Here is a 25,585-nt window from a genome sequence, read left to right as displayed (position 1 = left end):
GTCTTATTTACAACTTCCAGATGCTGGGTGTAGTTTTGATGAGTATGCAAAATGGGCGGGCTTTAAATGACTGAAAATACGTTTGTTTGGGCTACATATAAACAGTTGCATGGGAAAGTTTTGATTTAGCTCTGGTGGACTTGGGCTCACCATCTTAGCTGCTGCAAAGAAATAGACCACATAGGGATCGATATACAGGGGCCGCATTTGACTCCTCTGTGTGACATCTTGCAGGGTTTCCCCCTTTGTTCTGCTGATAGCTCTTCATATGCTGCATTACCCTTGCAATCCTGAGATAAGTCTTTAGTGTTACCGAAATGTTTGAGAACCGCTGTTGATTCTTTACGTGTTTGGTGGAACTCGCCAGTAAAGCCCTCTGGTTGCGCACCTTTCTGTGTTGGAGGGGTTTTGGTTACTGTCAGAGTCCTTGTTTCAGCTGTTTCTTGAGTCAGTGTTTGGAGTTTGTATGTTTCTAGAAGTTTGTCCATTTAATCTGGTTTATTTGGTTTGTTGGTGTATGTCTGAGAGCCATTCCCCAGGCAGTTATGTACAGACACATACAGTCTTCAAGGCCAGGAAGGAAGGAAAGTCGCTCAGTCGTGTCCGACTCTTTGCGACCCCATGGACTGCAGCCTCCCAGGCTCCCCTGTCCACGGGATTTTCCAGGCAAGAGTACTGGAGTGGATTGCCATTTTCTTCTCCAGAGCCTACCCTGATTAGGGAGTCTTCGTTCTGGAGCTGCGTTTCTCCAGGGATGTCATCTCAGTATGTCGTAGCTTAGAGAACTGTCTTGCCCAGGAATGTGGATTAATTGTGGCAGAACTGATAGACCACATTTGTGGGGGCAAGAAATTCTCTTACAGTTTCACACATTGGCAAGTGATTTATTCTGTGAAAGTCATGTTAAAATTGTCTTTAAAAAGTTTATACAAGAATTTTACTAGATCTCTAATCTTTAAATGTATTTTCACCTCTTTACTGAATTTTGCAAAATAAGAAATCTTGCTGTTAAATAGATAATAACTATATAAGCAAAGAACAACTCTGTCATTCTAATAAAGTGATGGGATTAGGTCCTTTATTTATTACAATCCTTTCTTTCAAGCTCTCAACCTGACATCAGGCACATTATCCTATTTTTTCATAGAAAAGTGTTTTATTCTGACACTTATTTACAGCATCATTAACAGATAAGGTATTGTATCAGTTCAGTTCAGTTGCTCAGTCGTATCCGACTCTCCACGACCCCATGAATCACAGCACGCCAGGCCTCCCTGTCCATTACCAACTCCCGGAGTTCACTCAAACTCAGGTCCACAGAGTCGGTGATGCCATCCAGCCATCTCGTTCTCGGTCGTCCCCTTCTCCTCCCGCCCCCAGTCCTTCCCAGCATCAGAGTCTTTTCCAGTGAGTCAACTCGTCGCATGAGGTGGCCAAAGTATTGTATAGAAATGAATTTTCCAAGCACCTAATATTCTCCCTTAAACAATGAAACTACTTTCTTGAAAAGAAACCTTTATTGTTAAATGCAACACAAAAGTGCAAAACTTTATTGTAACCACCACCTAAGTCAAGGAACCTATTTCCCCAGGAGGCTGTCCCATGTGACCCTGCCAGTCACACCCTGCCCTCCTGAAAGGAGTGCTGTCCTCACTTGGAGGAAGCGCTGCCGAAGGAGGCAAACCTTAGCGATAAGGCTCTGCCCTTACCTGAGTGCCCGTTAAGTCTGAAGGGTCCCCCTCTACCGTTGTTGCAGAACCTGGGTAACTTGAGGAAATGAGCCTTTCTTGAGGAACTGCTGTGTGCTGTCTTACAATTGCCTCATCACTTGTCGGGGAACAGGAAGAGACCTCCGTCTTCCATGCTCCCTGGCTAGTACTGGGGCGGAATGCGATGAAAAGCTGAAGGAGAAAGAAGATTTGGTCCCCAGGCTGTGTTCTTTCTACACACCCCCGAAACTTCCAGTTAACGCTGCTAGTCCCTTGGGCAAAACCGCTAGGAGAGGGTCAGGAAAGGCCAGAAGATACATGTGCCTCTGTGGGAGGCAAAGGACCACATGGGGTGTGCTCTGTGCTTAGCCGCTCCCTGCGGTGAGGTGGTGCCCACGGCAATGCCACACTGACACGTTCTCCTGAAAACATTTGAAGTACTCTGAGAAAGCTTCGGGGCCTCCCAGGTGGTGCTCGGGGTAAAGAACCCGTCTGCCAGCGCAGGAGGCGTAAGAGACGAGGGTTTGATGAAACTTTTTACCTTAATCTGAAATGCAGTCTTACGTTTCTACCTTTCTGAGGGTTAGAAATACAGCAGCTCTTGTTTCTTGAGGCCCCCACGTATGAACTCCAGTAAGTCTTTGATGTGAGACTCCGTACAGACGAGGAGTCTGAGCACAACTAGTGATGCAAGGCCAGCACCCAGGCCCCGTCTCAGGTCCGCAGACTGCACGCCAGCTGTTGCCTGCTGCTGTTTGTACTCACGTAGTGTGCCTGAGTTTTCTGTCTCCATCAGGCGTGACGTATGCCTGGTTTGATGCCCCCTGCCGCTGCTCCCTGTGGCTGGGCTGGAGAGTGAGCTGAGGGCCCGGCCGCTTTTACCATGGAGGGACTGAAGCTGCAGCGGCCTCGCACGCTTCACCCGCCCGACGGCCGTGCTGCTGAGGTCAGTGTCTTTGCTGATCCTGTGCCATTTTTTTTAGCTTTTTGGAAAAATGAGCTCCTCATAATTAAGCCACGACCTGCTTGACAGTTCTTTAAGACAAGAGCTTCAAGACATTTGACTAAGCCGTTTTCCACATCAGCAGCAGTTTAGTATCAGTGTTTAATCTTCAGAAAGTGTCAAAAAAAAAAACAAAACAGGTAATATGTAATTGTTCTGTCAAGTACTTTTCTGTTAGGATTCAGATCTCTAGTATTTCATAATAATGCCTAGATTCCTAAAATATCAGCCTTCCTGCCAACTTTAAAGTGACCATGTTGTCATCTTTGAAGAAAAATGAGTGTAGTGGTCACCAGTTGCTTTAAGCTACTGTCATCCATCCATTAGACTTGTGTTCTGAAGTAAAATGTAACCCTTCCTGTGACCAGGACCATATTCATGGGTGGAGTGTTAAGTTCCTAGGGCTAGGTTCTCTGACATTTGGAGACTACATAATACCGCTTTTGTTTTGGATGTAGTTCTGTGCGCATTTTAAACAAACGTGCTTGGTAATGTGCAGGAAGCTAAAGCTGTACTTTTTTTTTCATGTAAAATCATAGGCGATTTAACAAGTATGTATCATTCACTGTCTTGAAATTTGTATTATAAAATTTTATGTAAGAATGATTTCATTATGCAAACATGAATTCTAAAATTCTGCCATTTCTCACCATCAGCTCATTCTGCCCCTACCTTCCACCCTCAGGATATAATTAACTATCTTATCTGACAACTGCATTTTCCTTGGCTTCCCTCATAGCACAGTTGGTAAAGGATTTGCCTGCAATGCAGGAGATCCCGGTTTGATTCCTGGGTCGGGAAGATCCGATGGAGAAGGGATAGGCTACCCACTCCAGTATTCTTGGGCTTTCCTTGTGGCTCAGCTGGTAAAGAATCCGGCTGCGATGTGGGGCACCTGAGTTTGATCACTGGGTTGGGAATATCCCCTGGAGAAGGGAAAGGCTCCCCACTCGAGTATTCTGGCCTGGAGAACTCTTTGCGACCCCATGGACTGTAGCATGCCAGGTCTCCCTGTCCATCACCAACTCCTGGAACTTGCTCAAACTCATGTCCATTGAGTCAGTGATGCCATCAAACCATCTCATCCTCTGTTGTCCCCTTTTCCTCCCGCCTACAATCTTTCCAGCATCAGCGTCTTTTCCAATGAGTCAGTTCTTTGCATGAGGTGGCCAAAGTATTGGAGTTTCAGCTTCAGCATCAGTCCTTCCAGTGAATATTCAGGACTGATTTCCTTTAGGATGGACTGGTTGGATCTCCTTGCAGTCCAAGGGACTCTCAAGAGTCTTCTCCAACACCACAGTTCAAAAGCATCAATTCTTCAGCGCTCAGCTTTATTTATAGTCCAACTCTCACATCCATACATGTATACATGTGTGTACATGCATGTGTACATACATAGGATTCCTTTAGACTTTATGAAATAATGAAAACGACTCCTTGCCCCCTTTCTGGGGTTTTTGAGCACTTGGTTTTGGAACTGTTTTTGTGTTTGTTTGTTTGTTTTTTTTCAGTTTTTTAGCTCAGTTAATTTCTGGGCTTCCCTGGTGCTGCAGTGGTTAAGAATGCAGGGGCACCAGTTTGATCCCTGGCCCTGGAAGATCCCACATGCCACAGGGCAAATAAGCCTGTGCACCACAACTGCTGAGCCTGTGCTCCAGAGCCCTGGAGCTGCAAACGCTGAAGCCTGGAGCTGGCGCTCAACCTGAGAAGCCCATGCACCGTAAACCCAAGCGCATAGGAAAGCCCAGCCCAACCAAAAATAAATAACAACGACACATTTCGAGTTTGTTCATAGGTAGCGAGTGGTTCAGGGATAAAAGACTGGATTGAGTTAAACCTGGATAAAGGTAAAATGGATTGAGTTAAAACTGAGTTACTCCCAGTGGCTGCCAGCGACTCCCCTAATCTCTTTTTTTTTTTTTTTTCTACTTAACGTGCCTTTACTTGATATTCCGCACATGTACTCTCACACACGCATGCGCGCACACACATTCTTGCCTGGAACTCTTTCAAAAAGACGTTTTCATGAAGCTCGGTGGTGCATAACAGGAATCTAGACTTAGTCCCCTAATCTCTTAATGCCTCAGTTAACTCCATCCTCGTTTGTACTTGGAGGTGTACTTGAAGGTGCTACGAATGAAAAATCAGTCAACATGATTAAGTCGAAAATATGAAAAGACATGGCACTTAAAAATCAACCTCTAGAATTCTAACCAAAAGTAGTTCTGCTGCATGTTTGTAAAAGGAAAACATGGTTGCTGTCCCATTGAGCGCTTCAAAAAATGAGTGAGGATTACATTGGAAACATTAAGGCTGAGCGACTGAGTTACTCTCGTCAATGACACCTGAGCACTAAGTGCAGGTGAAATGAAACTTATTTGCGGCCAATTTCTTCTCTCAACTGGGGCATTTATTCCACTTCGTAGGGGAAAGCCATGTGCTGATTTGTGCTGTCATTTGCTTTTTTCTTAAATGTAACTGCTATTCTCTGACGAAACGTTCAGATTTCCCTGGAAAAGAACAAAAGGCTGTGAACACATCATTGGGCTTCCCAGGTGGCACAGTGGTGAAGAATCCACCTGTCAACGCAGAAGACTGCAGGTTGGATCCCTGGGTCGGGAAGATGCCCTGGAGTAGGAAATGGAGACCCGCTCCGGTATTCTAGCCTGGTGGGCTACAGTCCATGGGGTTGCAAAGTCGGATACGACTGAGCACACGAAAACAAAGCACTGTCAAGCGCGCGTGTGTAATTTTCTGGAACGTTTCTTCTCCGCGGGAGACAGATTCGGGCCCGCCCCGCCCAGTTCAAAGCTCCTACTGAGGCTAAGCTCGCGCCCCGAATTTCCCGCTGACCGCGGCTGCAGGCCCACGGCGCGCCCCGCGCAGCTCGGGTCCGGCTCTGGCGCGCGCCCCGCGCGCGTCCCCGGCCCCGGCGGCGGGAGGGGGACGCAGACGCGGAGCCCGGGGCGGGGGCGGCCCAGTTCTCGCGAGGTTTCTGCTCTGACGGGAAGCGGCGGCAGCGCCGCGTGGGGTACGGATGCGCTCGGAGGATGGAGCCGGGGGCCCCGTTGTGGCCGTTGCTACGCGGGGTCCGAGCGGGAGGGAGAAACCATCATCCGCAGAAAGCCAGTTCCGCCGGGAGTCTCCGCGGCGGGAGGTCGAAGCGCCGCTGGCCCCCTCCTCCGGCTGTGGGAGCGGCGCAGGCAAACCTCGCGAGGAAAAGAGGACGGTCTTGAGCAAAGTGAGGGCGGTGCGGGGGCGGTGCGGGGCCGCAAACCTCGCGATACGAGACTGCCCCGAGCAGGGGCGGGGCGGGGCGGGGCGTCTCGCTCTCCAGCACCGCGGACAGCGGCGTCTGGGCGGCGGGAAGCGATTGGCTGCCCACTGCGTCGTGCCTGGGCCTTCCCAGTGGCTCCGCGGGTAGAGCACCCGCCGAGCCTCGGTGCTGGAGACCCGGGTTCGATCCCTGGGTCGGGGAGATCCTCTGGGGACGGGAACGGCTCCCCGCTCCAGGGTTCTGGCTGGAGAATTCCATGGACTGTAGTCACAAAGGGTCGGACGTGGCTGAGCGACTTTCCCGTCCCTTTGCCTTCTCTGACTCTGGAGGAGGAAACGCCAGTTCAGCCCGGGGGTGTTCCCGGCGAGGCTGGGCCGCCAGGGCCGCGCAGTCGCTTTCCTCGCCGAGGGGGCCGGGCCGGGCCGCAGCGCTGCCCCCCGGGCGCCCTGCCGCGGCGCCGCCTGCGGGGATCCAGTCGCTTTCCTCGCCGAGGGCGCCAGGCCGGGCCGCAGCGCTGCTCCCCGGGCGCCCTGCCGCGGCGCCGCCTGCGGGGCCCGGCCGCGTGGCAGCGAGCGCCTGGCCGCACTACCGGCGGCCGTCTGCTTCTAACGGCCGTCGCCTGGGGAAGCGCTGCTGTCCGCAGCCTTTCCTGACCTCGCCGATCCCTTTTAGATCGTTGAGCCCTCGTGACCCTTTTGACAGCCGTGTTCTCAGTGCGCGCGTTTCACGCATTTTGGGATATTTGTTGTCGTTCAGTCGCCCAGTCGTGTCCGACTCTGCCACTGCATGGACCGCAGCACGGCAGGCCTCCCTGTCCCTCACCATATTCCGGAGCTTGCCCAAGTTCATGCTCCTTGCAGCGGTGAAGCTGTCCAGCCGTCTCATCCTCTGACTCCCTCTTCTTCTCCTGCCCTGTCTTTCCCAGCATCGGGGACTTTTCCAATGAGTCGTCTGTTCGCAGCAGATGACCAAAATACTGGAGCTTCAGCTTCAGTCCTTCCAGTGAATATTCAGGTTTGATCTCCCCTGAGATTGACTGGTTTGATCTCCTTGCTGTCCAAGGGATTCTCAGGAATCTTCTCTAGCACCACAGTTGGAAGGCATCAATTCTTTGGTGTTCTGTCCTCTAAGGTCCACCTCTCACAATCATGATAACCTAAAATACTCCGAGCTGGATATTCCGAGCAGAAACGGGGTGACAGAGATCCGGGTTGTTGTTTAGTCGCTAAGTCATGTCCCACCTAGTAGCTGAAGCTTAATGAGGTTCTAATGAATCCAACCAGCGAGCTCTCTCCCCAGGTGGTCATCCGGCGGCTTCCCCCCAGCCTCACCAAGGAGCAGCTGGAACAGCAGCTGCACCCGCTGCCTGCACACGATTACTTCGAGTTCTTTACTGCTGATGTCAGGTGAGAAGACATCACCAGCCTTAGGAGGCCGAGCGGGAATTCCCCTGCGGTCCAGGGTTAGGACTCCGAGCTTTCACTGCCCGCCCGGTTCAACCCCTGAATGGGCACTAAGACCCCATAGGCTGTGCCCTGAGGCCAAGAAAAGGAAAAAAAAAAAAAAGAGAGAGGCACCGTCGTTGGATGGTAAAGTAATATAGGTAATAGAAGCCATCTCTGTTTCAACTTCTTTCCCACACGTACGCAGAAATCAGTGCAGATCATTATTTCTTCAAGTTATTTCTAAGTAGTCGAATTACTAAATTCCCTTAAAATGATGTATCTCCATAGCATCAACATAGTCTAAAAAGAAAAGCAGTCTAACTCCATATTACTTAATTTTGTTTTGGATATCACTAAACTTAATATTACCTTTTATATGAAATTGTATTAAAATATAAGAAAGAAAAACGAATAAATAACAGATGTATAACCTAATGAGTTTTTACAAGTGAACACACCCATGTAACTGAGACCCCAGTGTTCCCTTCCAGAACTGACACCCCTACTTTCAACCCACCTCTGCTAAGTTATGTCTCTTTCTATTTTCTTTTGCAGCTTGGTAGTAAAATGTTTCTGTCAATGCTTTAACAGTTCAGTATCTGCTTTTTATTAAAAAAGAGCAGACCTCAACAGGGGACAGATCAGCTAGAATTTAGTGAATTTCACCATGTGATTTCTTACTGATTTCTCATTATCTGTATTATTTTTCTCTTCAATATCATGAGTTCTCATTTATAGCAGTCATACATACTTTCCTTTTGAATAAATCCCTTTCAGTAAAAAAATGTCAGTTCAGAGAAAAGTATCACAGGTAAATATAGATTTGGGTTGTTTTTTTTTTAAAAAAAAAACCAACATAAACACGATTTTTTGAAATGACTAAAGTTTAGGGTACAGTTAAAGGAAGTCAGGCACTGGACTCAGAGTGACTCAGATTGGAATCCCAGCCCCACCTTTTTACCAACTGCTCCCTCTGCAGGTGCCTTAGTGTTGTAGTGTTCTCATGCATGCAGTGGGGCTGATGGTTCCTGCCTGTGAAGGACGTTGGCAACTGAGACAGAGGAGAAAGGGTTAGTGCTTGTAGCCCATGCTGCGAGCTATAGGAAACACTCTTTTAAGATGACCTAAGCGTGCTCTTTGTCAAAGGATCTCTTTACAATATAACGTTTTCTCTGAGTGAATCATGCCTGGGTTGTGTTGCAGTCATGATGTATGATTAGGCATGATCTCTGAATAACCTTGCCTTTGATTTCCTACCTCTGAGAACCAGTATTTTAACCCTGGCTCTGTACAGTAGAGAAACCAACCTAAAGTATCTCTGAAATCTTTAAAAAGAAATCTCAGTTAATGTTTTGTTTGGATTTTTTTGATGAAGAGTACCCAGATTGTTGTAATTAACTGAAGAATGATTCTTTGGCGTAAAGGTTTTATCTGAAATAGTTTGTTGTATCCAGAAAAGAAAAAGAAAATAAGACTTTAGTTGTTTTGGCCTCAAGTTTTTCACTGTTTTCATTGTTGTCTCTTCTTTCAGTCTTGACCCCCATCTCTACTCAAGAGCATACATTAACTTTAGAAATCCAGATGACATCCTTCTGTTTAGAGATCGTTTTGATGGATATGTCTTCATTGATAGTAAAGGTTGGGTCATTGGCTTTTTAAACTTCATTATAATTTCTGGGTACATCAATTTAGTTTTGCTAGATGTTTGTGAGTTTTGATTGAGTCCATAGATGCTAATCTAAAATAACTTCTTAAACTTTGATTATGTTACTGTGATTATGAGCTTATGTTGAAAATTAAAATTATATATAAACCAAAGAATTCTAGCAATTTTGTGTACACAACCTACTTAGGTATTATCATTGGACAGTGAAGTTTTTCTCATAATGAGTTTTCTGGATAAGTAAACTTTATTATATTATGTAAAATTTTTCTGGATAAGTAAAATTCATTCTTTTATGCAAATAAATTCTCTTATCCTAGTACTGTGTCCTAGGCGTTATGGACACAGCGTGAGAAGTGGATCGGACACTGTCCCTGTCTGTCCGAAGCCCTGCTCTTCTCCCAGTTCTTGACTTCATTCTGCATAGTTGTGTATAAAGCAAATATAGAAAAGTGTCTTTCAGATAATTGAGAGTTAAAATATCAGTCACCTGACAAATATAAAAGTGGCTAAAGGGTTTGGTACCAAGGCAGGAGTGTTTCATCTCTTGATTAAGCAGATCCTCTTAGTAAACTTTTCTGTTTGTCCCCCACCCCAATATAACAACAAAATTAGTTTCAGGTTACTTTCATCCTGAATTTTTCTGTATGTAGCAAATCTTACCTGAATATCAGGTACATCCTTTGAAACCCTCTCTTTAAATAAGTGTCTCTTGTAAACTATGTCACTTCCTCGAATTCATATAACAGATTGATCATTGAATTAACCTTTAAAATTAAAAAATATAGCTATCTACGAAAGCTATTTAAAGGTATTCCAAAATAAGCTCTTTGGTGGGAGAGTGAAGAGGTTTATTGAGGTATAAGTTACATATGGTTAGAAAGTACCACTTTAAGGTATACAGTTTAATGAATTTTGAATATCTCCAGTCATGTAACCACAACTACAATAAAAGGAATTAGTTTATTTAGTAAATAATTGCTAATTCTTTGTTTAAATCTGGAGCTTATGTGCTAAGATTACTGTTATTTGAAAGTATAATTAAATTATTGTTTAAATAGTAACATTATCAGTGCTGTGCTCAATGCTTAAGTAAGCTAGATTATTGTTTCAAAATGTATACAGTAGAATTTCAGAATGGCTTTTGTAATATGTTTCCTGTTAAAGGGCTGGAATATCCTGCAGTGGTAGAATTTGCTCCATTCCAGAAGATAGCCAAAAAGAAGCTAAAGAAAAAAGATGCCAAAACCGGGAGCATTGAAGACGGTGAGTCCTGTTTCAAGTAGTGGATTGTGAAGCTTTGAAATTAAGCACATTGGTCAAATATAATTCTTTCCCATACATGGGAAGTAATACATTGCTTTTTTTTCTGTTTTAATTTACAGACCCAGAGTATAAGAAATTTTTAGAAACTTACTGTGTGGAGGAGGAGAAAACTAGTGCCAGTCCTGAAACTCTTCTGGGAGACATAGAGGCAAAGACACGAGAACTTATTGGTCTGCTTTGCTCATTTTTTTCTCTTTATTGAGATATGTATTTATAGAGTATATTTTTCCTTTTTCATGATTATTATAAAAAAATGGATGCATGTGACAGACTTGGCAGAGATATAGAGTGTTTCCCAGTTTTGACAAAAGGAAAAGGATGTCAGCATGGCAGATGGGGAAGATATTTCTAATTATCTGTCGGTGGAGAGAGAATACCTGAGTTTTCAGCTATGGTCATTCTGCTTCAAAGTTCTGATGCTCTGAATTGGCGGCTGAGAAGACATTTGAGTGCTGTGTGCTGGGCTGCATCAGGGAAGCTTATGTCTCAGAGCTGAAGCCAGTTATCTTTGCAAAGAGCAGTCACAATAATGAGATGCTTTGCTTAAGTGTGATGTCATCTTGCCATCATTCAAAAACTGTCACACACACAAAAAAAAGACTGTCACAGCCCCTGAGCAAGTGAGACAGATGCGTGGATAAGCCCAGCCAGAGTGCTGAACCTGGTTTGAACCAGGCCTTCAGCCTTCTACCCACAAGTGATATATTTTGGGAATGGCTGTATCCTAGTAGCAATCTGCCCGAAGCTTAAGAGTAGACATGAAACTCCTTTCTCTATCAGGCAACTTGCTCGTCACTCCCAAACGCATGTGTAGTGTCTGCCTTCTCGCCTGTGTTGGGCCTGAGGCCTCCTTACTGCCTAACACCCCTCTGCCCTCCGCTCCTGTGCCTACCTCCTGCTCACCCTCTGAGGCTTACGAGGCAGGAGGCCTCATGGCGACAGTTCACCTTCTCAGTTCTCTCCTACATCGATTCTCCTGTCATTCTGCTTTCCTGCTTCCCACCCCCACAGAATGGTGCTGTCTTTGTAGTCTCAGCACATGGTGCATTGCTTGGACAAGTTAGGTGTTTGGTAAATGTGTGTTGCATAAATTAGTAAGAAAGGTTAACATTATTGACACATTCCTCATTAGTCTAATAATGAAGTTTTATATTTTATAGGAGGTGATTTAATGTGTGGCTGGAAGGATCTTTCATCACTGAAGTGTTTATGGAGATGTGCTTAGCTCATGTTGACTGGGTATCGACGCTGATTCTGGGTCCGGGGCAACATGAGAACAGGACACACAGGCTTCCGCTCTGTAGCTGCCCTCCTACTGGGGTGACTGGAGCAAACACAAGCAGAAACGCCTAAGCCCAAGCATCTCCTCTTGCGAGAAGTGGCACAGATATGATGGAGTGGGATATTGGGATAGAGAGTGAGGCCTCTCTGGGACTATATTTGAGCCAAGTCCAGCGGAGCCAAGAGGTCTAGGGGGAGGGCTGGAGGCTGGTACTCTGGGCCTGCGTTGTTGGGCACAGCAGGCAAGCGGCAGAGTTGCTGGAGAGGCAGGGCTGTTGCATAATGGGCTGGAGACCATCGAGGGTGTGATCTGTTCTGATTTATTTTTCCCCATCACTCTGGTTGCCGTGGAGGATGGAGAAGCCGGGCCCTGCTTAGAGGCTCTGCTGTCCTCGGGGAAGGTGGCTGGGTGAGTCCGGCAGAGTCAGCGTGTTCTCTGGAGGTTGGACTGACAGGACTGGCTGAGGACTGGGTGTGGGGGTGAGGCAGCAGAAGGATCACGGCCTCCAGGCGCTCAGCTCAAGCAGGTCAGTGGTTCATGGCCCTTGACTGAGGTGGAGAAGAAGCAGTATGGAGGGAAAATTGCAGTTTCGCTGTAGAACATGGTGATTTTGAGAAGAGCTAAACAAGAAAGCAAACTAGAAATTATTTACAAAACTCAGCTTCCTCCCACTCCCATCTCTTTACTGCTTCTTCTTAAACACCCTTGTGCAGGACCTTTTCTTCTGGTCAGTTGTTGGGTATCTGCCTGCTGGTCACACACAGACACACAGACGCACAGTCACACACACACACAGTCACACACACAGACACACAGTAAACACACAGTCACACACAGTCACACACACACACAGTCGCACACACAGTCACACACACAGCCACCCACCCACATACAGAGTCACACACACATAGTCACACACACAGTCACACACACACACAGCCACCCACACACACACACAGTCACACACGCACAGTCACACACACACATAGTCACACACAGTCACACACACACATAGTCACACACAGTCACACACACACATAGTCACACACACAGTCACACACACAGTCACACACACAGAGCCACCCACCCACACACACAGAGTCACACACACAGAGTCACACAGTCACACACACAGTCACACACAGTCACACACACAGTCATGCACACACACACAGTCGCGCGCACACAGTCGCGTGCACACAGTCATACACACAGTCACACACAGCCACCCACCCACACACACAGAGTTGCACACACACAGTCGCGCACACACAGTCACACACACAGTCACACACAGTCACACACACACAGTCACACACACAGACACACAGTCACACACACAGTCGCACACACACACAGCCACCCACACACACACACAGAGTCACACACACAGAGTCACACAGCCACACACACAGCCACACACACAGTCACACACACAGACACACAGTAAACAGTCACACACACAGTCGCACACAGTCGCACACACAGTCACACACACAGTCACACACAGTCACACACACAGCCACACACACACACACAGAGTCACACACACACAGTCACACACAGTCACACACACACAGAGTCACACACACAGAGTCACAGTCACACACACACACAGTCACACACAGTCACACACACACAGAGTCACACACACAGTCACACACACACACAGAGTCACACACACAGTCACACACACACAGTCTCATACACAGTCACACACACAGTCGCACACACACAGTCACACACACAGTCACCCACCCACACACACAGTCACACACACACAGTCACACACACACATAGTCACACACACACATAGTCACACACACAGTCACACACACACAGTCACACACAGTCACACACACACAGTCACACACACAGAGTCTGTCACACACGGTCTCACACACACACACAGCCCCACAGAGTCCAGCCGTCCTCTTGCAGAGGAGGGACCAGTCGTCCTCTACGTTCCCAGCACCTGGCCCTGTGCTTGGTGCAGAGGAGAAGCAGCGGAACCGTTTACTAAATGAATAAATGTGACCTGGAGTCCACGAGCCCAGAGGAGCCTGCAGACCTTTGCTTCTGTTATTCCTGTTTCTGCCTGTTTAAATGTAAACTTAATCAGGCAATTCATGGCAAATGCCTTTTTCTTTTCTTAGATTCTAACCTTTAGTGGATTCTTAGGCTCAAGTCTGAGCCATGTGAGTTACGTGCAAGTGTTAGTTCATTCTAAAGTTGCAGTTCAGTGCTGGCCTGTCAGTCTTTAGAGCAGACAGACCTGGGCCCAGGGCCCAGCTCTGAGACTTAGCAGCCATGGGACCTGCTTCCTCCTAGGTGGTTGTGGCCAAGCCTACTAAGTGGGGACTGTTCTACTCTAGGTTAAATCAGGGCTACATGATCATGCATGTTCTCTTTAGTAAAGGATGCACCTTTATGGTTTATAAAGCACTTTCTTTGGGGCTTCTCTGATGGCTCAGTGGTAAAGAATTCATCTGGAATGCAGGAGACACAGGTTTGATTCCTGGGTCAGGAAGATACCCTGGAGGAGGAAATGGCAACCCACTCCGGTATTCTTGCCTAAAAAACCCCATGGACAGAGGAGTCTGGTGGGCTGCACAGTTCATGGGGTGGCAAAGAGTCAGACATGACTATGCAACTGAGCATGCAAAGCAATTTCTTATACAGGGTGTCACTTACCCGTCATATCAGTCCTCTGAGGGAACAAGGCCGGTGTTGATAGTAAAGGAGGGAAGGCAGGTGGAGTCTTCCTGTCAACGCCCCTCACCCCCCTACCACCCGTTCCCCTGTAGGTCTCAGCCCTGCAGCAGCTGACAAGGCCAGAGCCTCCACAGTGCAGAGCAGAGCACTCACTCATTTCCAGCCCTGCCCGCACCCCATGAATAGCAAAATCTGTGGGTGCTTAAGTCCCTCTATAAAATTGTGTTATATTTGCATGCAGCTTACACACATCTGTATACTCTAAGTCATGTCTGGATTACTTATAATACCTGATACACTGTAAATGCTGTGACTGTTGCCACTGAGCCACAAATTAAAAGTTTTGCTTTTTAGAACTTTCTGTAAATTTTTTCCCAAATATTTTTAATCCACAGTTGGTTGAATCTGCAGCTGCAGAACTGGTGGATGTGAGGGCCGTCTGTATATAAATAGAATATTTGGGAACTTTACTGTATTCATTTTGCTATTTTGCTTTGATACCATTTTTGAGTAATATATAAGACTCCTTTAAGAATAAGGAATTAAATGCCTAGTATGTGTAAAATTGTCAGTAGCTCCAAATTACTTGACTTTATAGAGTAAGAATTCCCCCAGATAAAATGAATGCTCATGCAAATTTTAAAATTATATATTCTTCCCTGGTTTTAAAGGTTGAATTGAAAGCAAGTATTTAAAATAGGGAAATCTTATTTTACAGTTAAATACTACATTGCAATTTTTGTATTTTAGCTAGAAGAACCACACCTCTCTTGGAATATATTAAAAACAGAAAATTAGAGAAGCAGGTAGGTCTGGCTTTTTACCCTGTGAATAGCCTTCTTGTTTCCATCATGTCTGTGAAGACAGTTTATACACACACTTTCCACATCTTTAGCGAATTCGAGAAGAAAAGCGAGAGGAGCGGAGGAGGAGGGAGCTGGAAAAGAAGCGGCTACGGGAAGAAGAGAAGCGGAGGCGGCGGGAGGAGGAGAAGTGCAGGAGGAAAGCAGCAGAAAAACAGAAGAAAACGGCAGAGATGGAAGTAAGGATGAAGGTAACTTCCAGGAGTGTCAGAGGGTGGGCTTCTGCTTAGATTTGCCTTTCAAGAAAGATTTCCTAACTAAAAAACTACATGTTTGAAACCCTCTGGCTTTGTGTATCCTGGCCCTTCTGTATGCAGGCTGCCTCATGAAACTGGTGGTGTCATTGTTTTTGTGGTAGCAGGAGTGGGCTCTACAGCCTTCCCCTGTTTTTTCTCTGATACCTTTAGCCAGGTGATTTAGGTTTTTTATCTGACTGGCGCATCCATTTAGCCGGGTGATTTCGGTTTTTCCTCTGACTGGCGCATCCATTTAGCCAGGTGATTTTGGTTTTTCCTCAGACTGGCGCATCCATTTAGCAAGATGATTTAGGTTTTTTCTCTGACTGGCACATTCATTTAGCAAGGTGATTTAGGTTTTTCTCTGTGTAAAATTTACTGCCCAGTTGGGGTCAGCTGTTACCGTCTTAGTATTCTGCTCAGGTGACTTTAATTCAGTCTAGATTCCAACGTATCGTGCATCTTACCTCTTCTATGAAGTGTTTAAAGTGCCCTTTAAGGATTCATTAAAATCGTGTAATATAAAGGGAAAAAAATGAAAGGTCAGGACCAGATGGGAGCTAGGTGGAGAGGAAAGAGATCACAGTTGCCGTAATTGAGCAACAGATCAGTTGCTGATATGCTCAGCAATCAGAAACGGAAAAGTTGATCAGAAACATTTTCATTATCCATGAGGAGAAAACATGCCGTTTCTTCAAGGAAAGCAAAGCTTTTTCTAGGCCTTTTCTCTCATAGGTGATCATATGGGGTTCATTAACATTGAAGGGAATTTCTTAGCGATGTGCCTGTAAAACACACAGCCATGTGTGTCAATCAGGACTGGCTTGGTGATGCTACAGTGAAAGTAGCCTCAGGATCTCATTGGTTTCATGGAACAGTTCCTGCTCACATTACGTGTCTACTGTGCATTGCTCATCACAGCCCTCCAGTGACCTAAGCTAATGAGGCTGCATTTGCTTCCACAGTCTTTCTGACGGGGAGGAGGTGTATAACACAGCAGATTGCACACTGGTTCTTAAACCTTTTATATCTGCTGCATTTCACTGGCCAATGAAAGGCACATCCCCACCTAATGTCAATTTGAAGGACAGCAGAAGCATCAGGAGGAAAGCCTGAAACATCTGATGAACAGAACTAATGCATAACAATTTCTGAAGATCGTTTCTTGAAATGTGTCTCCTTAAATTTAAGGATTTGCTGAGAAACTCAGCCTGATGGATGGTGTGGGCTCGGTTATGTTGTTCCAGCACAGCTGCTGCAAAGATAAGCTCAGCATGCAAGATGAGCAGGAAGTCGGACAGAGTGGTCTCCTTCACCTTGGCTTTGATGGCGTTCTGACAGATCTGTGTAGCTTTACAATCTCATAACCTGTAATAACGCTGATGAAATTGAGGCGCCAAATCAAGATTGTTAAGTGAAGATTGTCTATCTTGCTTACGCCAGGGCATGGACCTAACAACAGACAAAGCCATGGTGTCCCCTGAGAATAACTCAGAGAGTGTCTCCTGTTTGTCCATGTGGTTTAGTGTGAGCACAGCTATTCATAGCAGAAATGTAGCTGATGTACTTCCTATAACAAGCTTACATAGTCTCAACAGTATAAATTAACCGCCCTTGAAAGATAAATGAAACTGCAATGCTATGGGAAGGGCTTTGTCGTTGTAGAATGTCAGCTCTGTCATGACCAGAGGGGAGGAAGGTGTATCCCTAATGCAGACCTTATGCTTGCAGGTATGCAGTTACTGTCTAACTTTTTCCTTTACCTTTCTCAGCAAAATGTAATAGCACCTAATGCTCGATATTCTCAAAAGCAGTTTTTTCAACAGCTTTGAGAGTTTTTCAGGAAGAATCATTGAAACTTGTAGCCTACAATTTTGACTCTAATTTTAAGTAAGACTTATGGTATTTGAAGTATAACATTTTATTTTTACATGTTTGAATATGGAATTAGAATTCAAAATAAGCCAAAGAAATAAAAGCAAATTATGTCAGTAAAAGTAACTGTAGGACTCTTCACATAGAAAAAGAAACAAAAACATGGTCACAGAAGGAGAAAGGCTTAGTCTTATTGAATCTGGTTAAACAGAATCCTGGTGGCAGGTTAGACCCCACTGACACGAGTCGTCCGCAGCTCTGTCCTCCGAGTGTCTGATCTGATCTGGACTTCTGGTCTGACAGTACGTATGCAACTCCAAGGGGAGCCTTTTTATGAGCATGTGCTCAGTGTGGGGATCTCTGACCCAAGATTCATCTGGGGAAGTCAAATTTTTGAAACAGGAAACCTAAAAAATAAAATCTGGAAAGAAAAGAATTTGTTATCGATAACCTAACAGTGAGGAGGCAGAGAGGTCCTCATGGCCCTTTTTACCGTAAAGAAAATACGACTCACAGAGAGCAACCCAGGGGTTTATTTTCCTCAGAAAACTAAGCAGTGAGCTCTAGTTGAAGAAGGCAGTCAGGTTGCCAGAGTCACAAATGAAATTCCTGAAACCTGTGTACAATTGTAGGCTATTATCTGAAAGCGAATGATCTTTTCCATGAAGCTCTGTAGGAACAGGAGTGTGAGATCAGTTTACAAGCATGGATGTGGACTGGATGGGGCACACACGCCCTGATCCCCGCTGTCCTCCCTACTGTCTACCGCTCTGTCCTCCGTGCTCCCTCCCCACTGTCCTCCCTGCTGTCCTCCGTGCTCCCTCCCTACTGCCCTCCGTGCTCCCTCCCCACTGCCCTCCGTGCTCCCTCCCCACTGTTCTCACCGCTGCCCTCTGTGCTCCCTCCCTGCTGTCCTCCATGCTCACTCCCCACTGTCCTCCATGAAATAGGAATCAGATTATTCTGCTTTGTAACATTCTTTTCTTTGTTTATATAATATCTTTTTATCACATTATCCTGAATTGTTTTTCATAACTACAAAGTACCTCATTGACTAAATGTTCCTGTGTATATTTAACCAAAAACCTGTTCATTGGATCTTAAGCTTATGTTTTTTGCTATTTAAACATTTGGGCTTGATATTGGTGTATATTTTAAATTATTTATTAAATACTTTCTTTTTAATATACTCTTAAAGTGGTATTTTACGAGCACTATAATTTCTCAGCTTCTCAAAAAAACAGAAAAGGGAGAGGAGCGGAGCACTGAGAAACCAAAAGAAAGAGCGGAGGAGATTGACCCTGGAGACGGGAAGTGGGAGCCCTGTCCCAGCGGGGCGGTCCTGAAGCCCAAGCCCTCGGAGGGCTTGCTGGAGGAGCTCCAGGAGAGGTGAGCCGAGCTCTTGTTTCTCTGACCATGTTCCGCACCTGAAGTTGTCATCAAGTTGTGGTCGTATATCCTTCTGCAGTGGGAGTAAATGCTTATGTTTCATAAATATGCTTGGAACTCAGGAGTTTTGCTGGAATGTGCTTGTGCACACCTTTGTCTCTCTGTGGTCAGGGTCATGCTGGTGGTGAACCGCCAGTCAGCAGCCTCGAGGCTGTCTTCAAGCAGGGAGTGTCCTGTCTCCAGGCTCTACCCTTCTGCTGCTTCTCTTGGCCGCCTGCCTCTGCTCGTCCCTTCCTCTCTCCTGGCTCTCTCCCTCGGGGCTCTCTGTCAGCCTCGAGCTCTCTTCTGTGCTCTTGTCCTGTTTCCGGCACAGATGCGTGCTTGCACATCGATTTGTTCCATGAGCCCTGTTGCCATCGTGTGTGGAGCCGCAGACGGTATGTGGGGCTCATGGAGAAAAAGACTTTAAGATGAGCTAAGCACTGACTTATTTACTTAGTGTTCATTTAACAGTTTGATATATGCATGTGTTAATTTTTTAAATTAGCTCTGCTTGGAAGAGAAACTCAAGCTGTAAATACCAGTTCTGTGTCATGATGGATATTCATCTGGTCTACTGGGAAAGTCCCTTGACTACTTCTAGTCTCGTTTGCTTTATCTGTAAAAAAAAAAACAGAAGGTTATATTTAGTAGGAATTACCAGAATGTGTATGTGTGCGTGTGTATATGATACCTTAGCATAGGGCCTGTTACGTATATGTCACTCAAGCGTAAGAGTAAATGTTGTTACTACTCTTGTTTATTCACTTTTCAAGTTCCTTATTGAGCGTCTGTCGTGTGCCCGTCGTGCTGAGCAAACCTGCACAACAGTGATGAGCAGACGGTGTGCTCCCTGCCTGTTTCTGAACTTGTAGTCTGGAAGGGAAGACAGATAACTGTCAGCAGTTTATGTAAGGTCACTGATGGTTTGTGTTGGATCACAGGTCACAAAACGACAGTGATAAAGAGCAAAGGGGTAAGGAGAGAAGATCCCGAGACAAAGAACTTGAAGCACAGCGATGCCACTTGGATGACAGCAGGAGACACAGAGCCCACTGTGAGCTGGAAGAATGTTCGGGAAGAAGCGGAGAGGAGCTGGCCTGCGGGAAAGGATTGGTCGCAGACAGAGGGCGGAAAGTAAGCCAGGATGGGGGCTGCCCTGTGGAAGCGGCTGAGAGGCTGGGGAGGGAGAAGAGTGAAGACCGGCCGGCACCCAGAAAGGAGCGCTCGGGAAACAAGGTTCTTTTATTCTTTGGGGATAATCTTCCATTCATTTCATCTGCTCAAAGTATAAACTATAATCCTGCAGGCTTACAGCTGCTTTTCCAAACAAAAATGTTTTATTTAACCAAGTGTCTTGAGGTTTCTTGAGGATGCGGGACCACCGGCTTTGACAGTATCTTAGGGCTACCTGTCCTGAAAGGCTGTGTCTGTAGAGCAGTGATTCTTGTCGAGTGAGAGGGTACCAGGGCCTGAGATGAAACCAGCATCTTCTTTACTCAGAGAATTGATTATTTTTTAACCAAGAAAGGAAAAAAAACCCACAAAACCCTTTTGTTTAGCACATCCACACTATCTGCCTAGGAATAAGTAATGGAGAGATATCTGCTTTTCCCCTAAGAGAGGAGGGAAAATGCGGTGTGTCTTGGCGCTTCCTTTTACGTTGTTAACAGTGTTCTGATGTTTTAAATTGAAGTTTAGTTGATTTACAACATTGTGCTTGTTGCAGGTGTACTGTGAACTGGTTATTTTTTTCAGATTATATTCCATGATAGGTTAATACAAGATACTGAATGTAATTCCTGTGCTATACAGTAAATCCTCGTTGCTTATCTCTTCTATGTTTAATAGTTTGTATCTGTTAATCCCGTACTCCTAATTTGTCCCTCCCTCTTTCCTTCTCTCCCGTAATATTCATAAGTTTGTTTGCTATGACTGTGGGTCTATTTCTGTTATTTTTAGACTCTACATATAAGTGGTAATCATATAGTTACTTTCTCTGTCTGACTTACTTCACCTAACATGATAATCTCTAGGTTCATCCATGTTGCTGCAAATGTTCATTGTTTCATTCTTTTTATGGCTGAGTAATGTTCCATAGTCTATATGTACCATATCTTCTTTATCCACTTATCTGTCAGTGGGCACTTAAGTTGCTTCCATACCTTGACTACAGTAAGTCTCCCACATGTGAACAAATTCCAATCAGAGAGTGTGTTCATTAAGTCCAATTTGTTCATAAGTCCAACAAAGTTAGCCCAGGTATCCAACTAACACAATTGGCTATGTAGTACTGTATTGTAATAGGCTTATAATACTTTTCACACAAGTAATACATAAGTTTATTGAGTTATGTGAATTATTTATGTAGTTCGGATATTTAACCCCTTGTTGGTCACATCATTGGCAAATATTTTCTCCCATTCTGTAGGCGTTTTTTGTTGGTGGTTTCCTTTGCTGTGCAAACGCTTCTAAGTGTAATTAGGGCTCATTTGTTTATTTTCTTTTGCTCTGGGAGACTGACCTAAGAAGATACTGCTATGAGTTATGTCAGAGGATGTTTGCCTGTGTCCTCTTCTAGGAGTTGTATGATGTCATGTCTTATATTTAGGTCTTTAAACGATTTTGAGTTTATTTTTGTGCATGGTGTGAGGGTATGTTCTCATTTCAGTGATTTGTGTGTAGCTGTCCAGCTCTCGCAACGCCCTTGCTGCTGAGACGTCTTTTCTCCATTGTGTATTCTTGCCTCCTTTGGCTTAGATTAAATAACTATGGATGTGTGGGTTTATTTCTGGATTCTCTACTCTGTTCCATTGATCCATATGTCTGGTTTTGTACCATAATGTTTTGATTACTGTGGTTTTGTAGTATAGTCTGACATCTGAAAGGGTTACACCTTCAGCTTTGTTCTTTTATGTCAGGATTGCTTGGGCAGTTCTGGGTTGTTTGTGGTTCTATATAAATTTAAGGATTATTTATGCTAGTTCTGTGAGAAATATCATGGGTATTTTGATAGGAATTGCATTACCTCTGTAGATTGCTTTGGCTAGCGTGGCCATTTTAGCAGTCTTAATTTTTCTGATCCAGGAACGTGGGAAAGAGCATGATAGTCTACACAGGCCTACCAAGCACTTTCCCAGTCTTCTCATTGGCCAGGCTGATATTAAGGAAAAGGGCGTTCTGGTAAACCCCATGGTAGGGACTGTGGAGACTTCACACACAGCTCAGGAGTGGCGGGTAAAGGTGAGTGGTGAGCCCTAGAGAGACAGCATAAGACATGCCCCCCGAGTCACACTGTCCCCCAGGTGGCCCTGGAACGCCAAGGCTGCTCTTCTGCCCACGTACACATACGGCTCCTGTAGGACTGGCTGGCCTCCGCAACGGTCCTGCTCTGCAGAATTGCTTTGTCCTTCCCTGGCTTTGCCTTCTCATGCCCTGAAGCAGTTTTATTTCATTTCATGTACTTTATCCAGTCATGTTTTTATCCACCACCTCTAAGAGTTTAGTATGATGACTGGTTAGTATTTTCTATAAAGGGAACATTTGAGGAATAAGCTACACAGAAATTGTATCTTATTACAAATGTGTGTGACTGCTCAGTTCATAGCTCAAAGGCCATGTCTTAGTTTGTTTCCAGTTTTGCATCCACCATGCATGGGAGTTTGAGGGGTTGTGAGGAGTGTGTTTTCACCTCTCACGATAGGAGGGAATGCCATGATTGTACCGATTCCACAGAGTGGTCTGCTGCTGCTAAGTCACTTCAGTCGTGTCCGACTCTGTGTGACCCCATAGACGGAAGCCCACCAGGCTCCCCTTTCCCTGGGATTCTCCAGGCAAGAACACTGGAGTGGGTTGCCATTTCCTTCTCCAATGTGTGAAAGTGAAAAGTGAAAGTGAAGTCGCTCAGTTGTGTCTGACCCTTAGCGACCCCACAGACTGCAGCCTACCAGTCTCCTCCATCCATGGGATTTTCTAGGCAGGAGTACTGGAGTGGCTTGCCATTGCCTTCTCCGACAGAGTGGTCTAGGTTTGAGCAATAACACTTTCTCAGAGACTAACTTTACTTTCAAGTTATTTTGAATACTAACTCTTTCTTTTTCCTGGCCTATTTTTAAAATCTCAAAATGCCTAGTTTCTGAGATAGTGGGATTTTTACCTGTTAGACTGATTTTCTTTAGATAATTAGGATTATCAGGGCCTAAAATAGATAGAGCTGTTGCTCCAACCTGTGTTTCTGGCCCTTGGAAGAGTAACACGCCTTCTGTCCTGGCAGGACCGGCCAGGCTTGCAGTTGTACCAGCCCAGAGCTCGCATCCGAGCCCGTGACTGTGATGGAAGACATCTTGAGGAGGGCCGCGACGGGAGGAGGGGTGAGGCGGAAGACTCAACTGTGGCTTTAGCTGAGAAGAGTGAAGAGGTGGTGTGGGGCGACATGCATGTTGGTGATGTGGTTGGGGGCCCCCCACCTCAACACTCTGTGGATTCAAGAGGCCGTTCCTTCCGGAAGTGTATAAATTAGCCTGAGATAGAATCTGCACGCTGAATTTACTAATTAAGAAATGAGAAACCAGAACTATAAAGGTGGCATAGAAATACAAGAAACCATTCTTAAGTAATCTTTTAAAACTTTGAACAGACTTACAGATTTTACCATTTGTTATAAACTGGTATATATAATTTAACCAGAACCAAAAAAAAATTAGTATTGTGTGAATTCTGAAGCACTTTCAACATGTTGTAGGAATAACGTGGACTTTCCTGAGGTTTACACATTCGTAAGTAAATGGTCTGTATCTCGTGCCTTTGTTGGCTTCCTGTGAGCTGTAGTTTCTGGGAAGTGAGCAGCTCTCATTCCTGTAACTCTTGTAATCCAGTCATTCGTGTGCCTCCTTCATGAGGATTCGGTACGGCTGTGGTGCTGTTGTCCCTCTGATAGGAACTCTAACTCTGTGTAAAGCCCCAAAGGTCTAATTGTTGCCCTTTTAACAAGATGGCCACTGAATTAACAAAAGCAGTTCCCGTCTTTTGATGGGTGCTCATGGTTTATAACATAAATGGCATTATTTTGAGAGAGCGATAACTTAGGTATGGCATTGGGGTTTTTTTCTTTTTGCAGCCTGAGGCAGTTGTAAAATAATGTAGCTTTTTACAACTGTGTATTCTATAGTATTTTTTCTTTTGGTGAAATTTTAACTGTTAATGTTTTTGGCACTGTGCTTTGTACCATTTATTAAATAAAAATTTTAGTTGCTATGAATTTGAACTCCAGTTACTTTCCCTACGTAGAATGTTATGTGATAAAAAACTGCCTTTTAAAATGTAGCTGTAATCATCTGAATATTTTGATTATATCTATTCCTTATAAGATATAAAATATTTATCAGGAAACTGAGATTTGTCATGAAAAAGCTCCATGCTTGTTGGGCAGTCAGTCTGCCAGCATCGCTGTGCCCCAGCTCTTGACTCAGGAGGCGGGGTGGAGAGGAGGGCTAGCTGTGGATTCAGTGAGGTCCAGGTGACCTAGCAGCTTCAATTCTGGCTGAAAAGGGCTAGATAGTAAACACTTTGGATTTTACAGGCGATAAGGTCTGTGTAACAACTATTAAAATCCGCCATCATAATGGAAAAAGCAGCCTTCGAAAACATTTACAATAGGAAACTGAATGGGTAGGGCTGGGTTCCTGTAAAACTTAATTTATAAAAACAGGAACATTCAATATTTGACCTGTGGACCATAGTCTGTTAGGGTTCATTTTCAAGATCCGTGGTTGAAAGGCATGGTTGTTAATACTTTTTGGTTTCAGGAACACTTTGCGTTCTTAAGAATTATTAACAACCACAAAGGACTTTTGTTTATCAGCTATTGATGTTTACTGTAGTCAAAATTAAAGCAAAATGTTTAAGCACAAGAATATATACACATATGTTCCTTTTAGCTCTCAGAGTAATAACTTCACCACACAATTCTACTCCTGGGTATAAATCTGAAGAAACAGAAAACACTAATTCAAAAAGATACATGCAGCCCAATGTTCACAGCAGCATTATTTACAGTTGCCAAGGTATGGAAGCAACCTAAGTGTCCATCAACAGAAGTATGGACAAAGAAGGGGTGTATATACACAATGGAATACTGCTCAGCCATAAAAAAGGAAACTCTTCCATTTGCAGCAACATGGATGGACTTCAAGGGCATTATGTTAAGTGAAATAACTCAGACAAAGATAAATACTATATGATATCACATACATGTAGGATCTAAAACAGAAAACTAGTGAATGAAACAACAACAAAAGACACAGAAGAGTTCAGTAGCTGCCAGTGGGGAGAGCAGAGGAAGGAGGGGTAAGATGGGGTAGAGGGTCAAGAGGTGCAGACTACGGTGTGCAAAACGTGTAAGCTACAAGCATACACTGTACGACACAAGGAATATAACCCGCATTCGATCGTAACAGTGAATGGAATATAACCTTTAAAAGTTATGAATCACTATGTTGCACACCTGTAACATGTAATATTGTTGTAATGATAATGTAACTGATGTAATACTGTACATCAGCTATACTTCCGTTAACAATAAGAAAAAGTGACTGAATGGGGTGACACATTTGCTCATCAAGAGGTCACCACGTGCCTCTGTACGGAAGGCAATTCTCCAAGCGTCAGCCATGCAGTGGTGAGCAGAGCAGACCAGCCTGACTTCAGAGGCCTCAGTGCTCTTCCTTTCCCACAAAAGGAATGGAAGCCCCTGAAAGCTCACAGG

At 45.0% G+C, this 25,585-nt stretch overlaps 1 protein-coding gene across 5 annotated transcripts; it reads left to right on the top strand.

Annotated features, from left to right (window-relative positions):
• The first annotated feature begins 5,679 nt into the window (after nt 1–5,679).
• On the top strand, nt 5,680–24,088 carry UPF3A (UPF3A regulator of nonsense mediated mRNA decay). Of its 5 annotated transcripts, none has more exons than XM_055426772.2 (11): nt 5,680–5,953; nt 7,289–7,395; nt 8,966–9,072; nt 10,265–10,363; nt 10,483–10,593; nt 15,171–15,226; nt 15,316–15,462; nt 17,185–17,250; nt 18,623–18,783; nt 19,767–20,061; nt 23,096–24,088. In XM_055426772.2, the coding sequence occupies exons 1-11, from the start codon at nt 5,750–5,752 to the stop codon at nt 23,339–23,341; spliced, it is 1,599 nt and encodes a 532-aa protein (XP_055282747.2). In that variant the 5' UTR covers nt 5,680–5,749; the 3' UTR covers nt 23,342–24,088. The 5 variants fall into 5 exon arrangements, with proteins under 5 accessions (XP_055282747.2, XP_055282746.2, XP_055282750.2 ...); XM_055426771.2 differs by having other exon boundaries at nt 15,316–15,474; XM_055426775.2 differs by having other exon boundaries at nt 5,685–5,953; nt 15,316–15,474; nt 19,767–19,959.
• The last annotated feature ends 1,497 nt before the right edge of the window (nt 24,089–25,585 follow it).

Source organism: Moschus berezovskii, chromosome 13, assembly GCF_049115385.1.
Source record: "Moschus berezovskii isolate FMDL1 chromosome 13, NW_MosBer_1.0, whole genome shotgun sequence".
NCBI lineage: Eukaryota > Metazoa > Chordata > Mammalia > Artiodactyla > Moschidae > Moschus > Moschus berezovskii.
The sequence above is the reverse complement of the archived record's forward strand: the minus strand, read 5'-3'. Positions and strand labels throughout refer to the sequence as shown.